At 49.3% G+C, this 5,120-nt stretch overlaps 4 protein-coding genes across 4 annotated transcripts in view; 2 read left to right on the top strand and 2 right to left on the bottom strand.

Annotated features, from left to right (window-relative positions):
- EPUS_07333 (60S ribosomal protein L27a) overlaps positions 1-277 on the top strand; it is a gene marked incomplete at both ends in the record, with an annotated part of 616 nt that extends 339 nt beyond the window's left edge. The window contains 2 exons of the mRNA XM_007788053.1: position 1; positions 59-277. The exon at position 1 is cut by the window's left edge and continues 198 nt beyond it. Coding sequence (XP_007786243.1) covers position 1; positions 59-277 — 220 coding nt within the window. The remainder of the gene's footprint in view (positions 2-58) is intronic.
- A 200-nt stretch (positions 278-477) lies between these two features.
- Positions 478-1,575, bottom strand: EPUS_07334 (uncharacterized protein; the record flags this gene model as incomplete). The annotated part of the gene is made up of 1 exon (XM_007788054.1): positions 478-1,575. The coding sequence occupies one exon, from the start codon at positions 1,573-1,575 to the stop codon at positions 478-480; it is 1,098 nt and encodes a 365-aa protein (XP_007786244.1).
- A 472-nt stretch (positions 1,576-2,047) lies between these two features.
- On the bottom strand, positions 2,048-2,996 carry EPUS_07335 (uncharacterized protein; the record flags this gene model as incomplete). The annotated part of the gene is made up of 4 exons (XM_007788055.1): positions 2,048-2,182; positions 2,248-2,364; positions 2,505-2,681; positions 2,751-2,996. 4 exons carry the CDS (start codon positions 2,994-2,996, stop codon positions 2,048-2,050), a joined length of 675 nt encoding a protein of 224 aa, XP_007786245.1.
- Positions 2,997-4,546: 1,550 nt separating this feature from the next.
- On the top strand, positions 4,547-5,089 carry EPUS_07336 (uncharacterized protein; the record flags this gene model as incomplete). Its single annotated transcript, XM_007788056.1, has 1 exon — positions 4,547-5,089. One exon carries the CDS (start codon positions 4,547-4,549, stop codon positions 5,087-5,089), a length of 543 nt encoding a protein of 180 aa, XP_007786246.1.
- Between the last annotated feature and the right edge of the window lie 31 nt (positions 5,090-5,120).

Consider the following 5,120-nt stretch of genomic DNA (forward strand, 5'->3'; position numbering starts at 1 on the left):
GGTATTCCTGCTGGGCGACGCATGGTAGAGACGCGATACTAATGTACACTTTTTACAGTTGTGGTCACTTGTACCTACCGAGACTCGCGATGCCTACCTCGAGGAGAACAAAACCGATACTGCACCCGTGCTCGATCTATTACCGCTGGGTTATTCAAAAGTGTTGGGCAAGGGCAGATTACCAAAAATTCCGGTGGTGGTGAGGGCGAGGTATTTCAGCAAGGAGGCAGAGCGGAAGATCAAGGAAGCCGGTGGGGTTTGTGAGCTGGTGGCATGAGCAGTCAATCAGAAGGCATTCTACAAGATATCATCGAGCAGGTCAGCATTCGCGATGTTCAGTATAGCCGCGAACATGGTTACATGCTATGAACCAGCTGCATCTTGAGGAAGGACTGGCAGTCTACGACATCTCCGGTTCCAATTTCTATCGCGTCCTTGTGCTAGTGCTCCTGCGCATCATGCTGCTGGCCTTTGTCCTCAGATTTTGCTACTTGTTCTAAGCTCTCCGGATATCGATCCTGAGTCTTGGACATGCGCTCCCAACGACTCGTCCACAAATCGAATCAACTCCTTTAACATATTGGGTGAGATTTCATGGCCCACGCCGTCAAAGACAAGGTCTTCCAACACTAGCCCTCCGTGCTTATAATACGTACTTATGGCTCTTTTGAGAAAGTTGAGAAACGACTGACCACATCTGTAAGGCACTAATTTATCAGCTGCGCCAGACAGGAGCAATATCCGCTTATTGCGTAGCGTGTGATCGAGCACTCTCGAAACCTTTTCTTCCTCATTTTCTGACAGCTCATGCACATAGCTATCATTGATGGTACGCTCCAGCTGGCCCATGATTAGCCCAGCAGGGTCATGCTTGTCTACTGCTGCCACCAGCGTTCGTGGGAAGCTCTTGCTGCCCAAAAAGCTAGAAGGGTCACTCGAATCCCAGTCTGCCAGCTTAGACAGCCGTGCACGATCCATCATCAAACTCTTGTAATCCGGGCAGCCAATGCCAATGATGCCAGTAGTCATGCGCGGTTCCCGGAGAAGCACCTGCCAGGCTGCATGACCACCCAGTGAAACGCCGAACACCATATTCTGACTAACCTTTACCCCGTCCCTCTCAGGAAAAATATATGCTGCCAGGTAGTCGAGGAGAATTGAAGTATCCGCCGCCGTGCCGTGTATCTGCGAGAACATATCCAGCGCATGTCTCGGGTTCCCCGCCCTCCACGCCTCGTTCGCAAGCCCGTCCACCTCTCTGGTCCCATGGTTCCTCTGGTCGAACGACACGGCTATCAGCCCCTTGGCCGGTTGCGACGACCCAGCCCGACCTTCGCGTATGCGCTCGTTCCAATCCGCAATTGTGCATGCCGCAAACGGCTGCATGCATGCTTGTGTCTGTAGGCGTGGATGCAGGAGCCAGAGACATGCTGTCTCCCTTGTGTTCGGAGCGAGTTCATCGAGCCCGAAGACTGTGGTCAGGATGCCGGCGATGTGGAGTGTTTTCGACGAGAGGTGGGGTGGTGGAAGAGCGTAGGTTTTCTCTACGGGGTTCGGAGCGGTCTTTGTGGGCATCGTGTTCGCCTGATCATGTCGGTCTCTTTGACCCTCTCTCTCGCGAATCGAGGTTGGTGGCTCCCACACAGATATTACGGCAGCTTGCAGTTGCTGGAGATCTCTGGGATATCTTGTCGGATTCACGTGCGGGAACGAAGGTCAGGGATATTTAAGAGATCTGCAACCAGGATTTTGTATGACGAATTTAGCAGCTAGGCTGGGATCCGGGATTGGGATTGGGATTGCTTATATTCCGTACTACGTACTTGCGGTACGGTAGCGGTGTCACGAGCAACAAAGCAGGTTATTCTATTATGCCGAGTATGAAGAAGTAGACAAGTAAATACTTCATAAACTGAACACTTTTTAGGCTCTTGACGGAGCGGATGTATATTTATCTGCACAGCATGAACCAACACAAGATTGCCCGATCCCTCACCTTTTGTCCTTCGTCGACCTCAGAATAATCCACAAATCTCCTTTGACGCCATTATCTAGCCCGACGTGCTTCCACAGCTAGCAACTCATTAGATGTACTTGCGTAGCTTTGCCGTATGACCGCTAAGTCCCTTTCCAGAATTTCCAGGACTTTCCCAAGGTACGCAGGAGCCCGCTGGAGGAAATCCTGTTATTCCTGTCAGTCGCATAGTCTTGCTGTACTCGGTAGTAGGGGATCATGGAGAGACTCACATCGACGATAAGATTTTGCGCCAGCACTGTGTCAGACAGCACCACTCGTTGGTCCCTGGTGAAGGAGTTCTTTTGCGAGATGAGGGAGAAGAAGAACCGGCGGATTTCTAGAACGAGCTGCGATGAGGCGGCATTAGCAATGACGCACATAAGCTAAAATCCTGGTCGGGTCATGGAATTTTGCCATTCAACGAATAGAGGCTCACCATAACGACGGTGGGAAAAGAGTAAAGCAAGAAATGACAATGAAGACTCACTACATGAACAGCCTCTGCAACACCATACTGCGTCGCATCCTCAAGTTGGACCTGTAGGTTAGACGTGCCCAATCCTTCAAGTTGGATGTTGGTTATGTTGACGTATTGGTCAACCAGGGACTGGGCATCCGTGTTGTTGTTGTTGTAAGATTGGGTTGAGAGACTGTTCGTGATAGCCTGTTGCGTAACAATTGTCGCCGTTAGCTCAAGACAACTGCGGTTGTGTTTCTGACGGCGTCAAGTTACATCCGTCTTCTGCTGTACTTTATCGAATCCCAATATCCCAGCTGACGGTAATGAAAGGAGTTTGCAGAGGATTAGACATTCAGATAGCGGACTCACAGTAAATTCCTCATAAACGTAAGTGAGGCCGTGGGAATCGGCTATCGCGTCGTTGCCTGACACACTTTGACCAACAACCAGAGAGGTACATGATAAGACAAAAACAGCGATGACACCCGTAAGCGTCTTGGTGTTTGATGAGAGAATCATCTTCTATAAAGCAGCAAATCTGGACACCAAAAATTGAGTATCTTGACCGAAACCACATCAACTTCATAGAACTTATACTCGGAGACTAGAGCTCGAGTTATCATGACGTTCTCTATAATCTGGTGCATTGAACGAAGCAACAAGAGTCGCTGGAAAGGGCAACAGTTGAGCACACCTTCCATCACACTGACACCGATCAACACACATTCATGACCGAGACTCTTGATATCTCAGTGTGGTGCTGGCAGCACCATCGGTAAGGGTGGCATCAACATCTTACCAGTTCATGTAGAGTGTGCAACCACTTCCTTATAGCTCTACAGGGCGATCATCGGTACCGATCGTGTCTGACAGCGGAACCCTCGGAACAGACCCCCTAGTACCATTGTTTTTGGCTGTTTGTCATCGCTGGATCTCATCATCAATATGTATATCGACGTGTCAGACAAAAGCTAGTTCACGGTCCTCCGAGGGCCGCGGTCCTTTTGTCCCAACACGATTGGTATACATCTGACGTAAGTCCAGGAAAACTCAAATACTTACTTGGGGCTGCAGAGCTGTGACGGCCTTATTGGCCAGTTTTGCTTGTAGTCTCCTTGCGTTCTGCGCGTTCTGATGTGCCGTTTACGTTTCGGGGATGGCTCGCGAGAGAACCCTATTACACGTATCTGATAGTTGCGAAGAACAGCAGCAACACCGTATCATTTTCAGTCTGAACTGCACTGTTCGACAGAAGGCTGTGCCTGCTCAATCTTCCATGATCCTACCGGAACAACGAAGTATATCTGCCCCGTGCCGGCAGTCTGCTGGATGCTGATATCAAGTTCGTTAGAAGTGACATTGATAGAAACATAGAGGTTACTATCGAAATCGTGACATCAATGCTGTGGGTTGAAGATTGTTGAAAGAAAGGGTATTAGCGCTCTGCACGTTGGACAGCTCTACTTGTCGGAAAATAGTAGGACGGCTTATGTTGTTACATGGATGAAATGAATTGATATGTTCAATGGAAGTTGCATTTTGCCAGACTTCAAACCAAAGTGCGAATGAGAACTCAGTTCTAGCACTCCCCACTGGCATGGCCACTCTCGACAAGACAACGTGTTTTGGCTTCTTGTTCTTATTGGTTCGACAGTCGTAGATGGCAGTAAGAATTGTGCGACGCATCTACTCCGTACAGCTACATGGAAGTGTCACAGCAATCAACATCAACATGAAAGGTGATGGTGTTAATAGTATTTGCCCAAGCAGAGCATGCAATCATAAATTCAAGCTACTAAATATGCCTACGGATGCTCCAGGTGATGCTAAGGGCAATCATGGTTGTCCTCCGTCTTATCAATTAGGAACTGTAAAATTATTGTGCATTGCGAAAGTGTTGCAATTCCTTGGCGGGACCCTCGAATTGCTGGCGCCGCGGGGCAGAATTGCGGTGAGGGCAGAGGATGGCCATTTACCACCTAATTAACGTAGTAGAATGCCCAAAATTGCCCAGATAGTAAAATTGACTCTCTTGTGACCTTGTTGCCGAAATTTCGAGATAGAAAACCATGGTGTTGAATCGCGAGAAGCGTTCAAACGCAGGGAGAGCCCCACGGCGCCTTGATGACGCAGATAGAGATACCCCGCCAGCCTCTGCACAGTCAACAGGGGCGCAGAAGGTGATTTTGAGGGTTAGAGAGGAGTCTGTAGTATCTCAGGGCTCTAAGAGATCCTCCGAAAAGGGTTCTCCAGGGCCAGCAGGGCCAGCAGGGCTAGCAGGGCGTAAAAGAGCTATATCAACGCAGCCTATCTCTCTGCGCCATCAAGAGGATGTATCAACTGCTCTACCCTCCTCAGAGCTCGAATTTCTAGACGAAGAAAACGCGCAGGATGAGGCTGAGCCAGAGGAGATCGAGAAGGAGATCCAGGAGACTCCGTCGAAGAGCGATGCTGGAGATTCGTTCTATACTATAGAGTTGAGCGTTATGCTAGGCAAGAGAGGGATATACAATACCTCTATTGAATCCGAGAGGTTCAGATCCGAGAGGTTCCTTTTTGAGCGTTTCGAATCAGAGGCTCAACATCGTGCCTCTGAAGCTGCTGATAAGTAGAAAAAGGACGCTGAATGCCTTAGTTTTGAAG

The sequence above is a fragment of the Endocarpon pusillum genome, assembly GCF_000464535.1.
Source record: "Endocarpon pusillum Z07020 unplaced genomic scaffold C711415, whole genome shotgun sequence".
NCBI lineage: Eukaryota > Fungi > Ascomycota > Eurotiomycetes > Verrucariales > Verrucariaceae > Endocarpon > Endocarpon pusillum.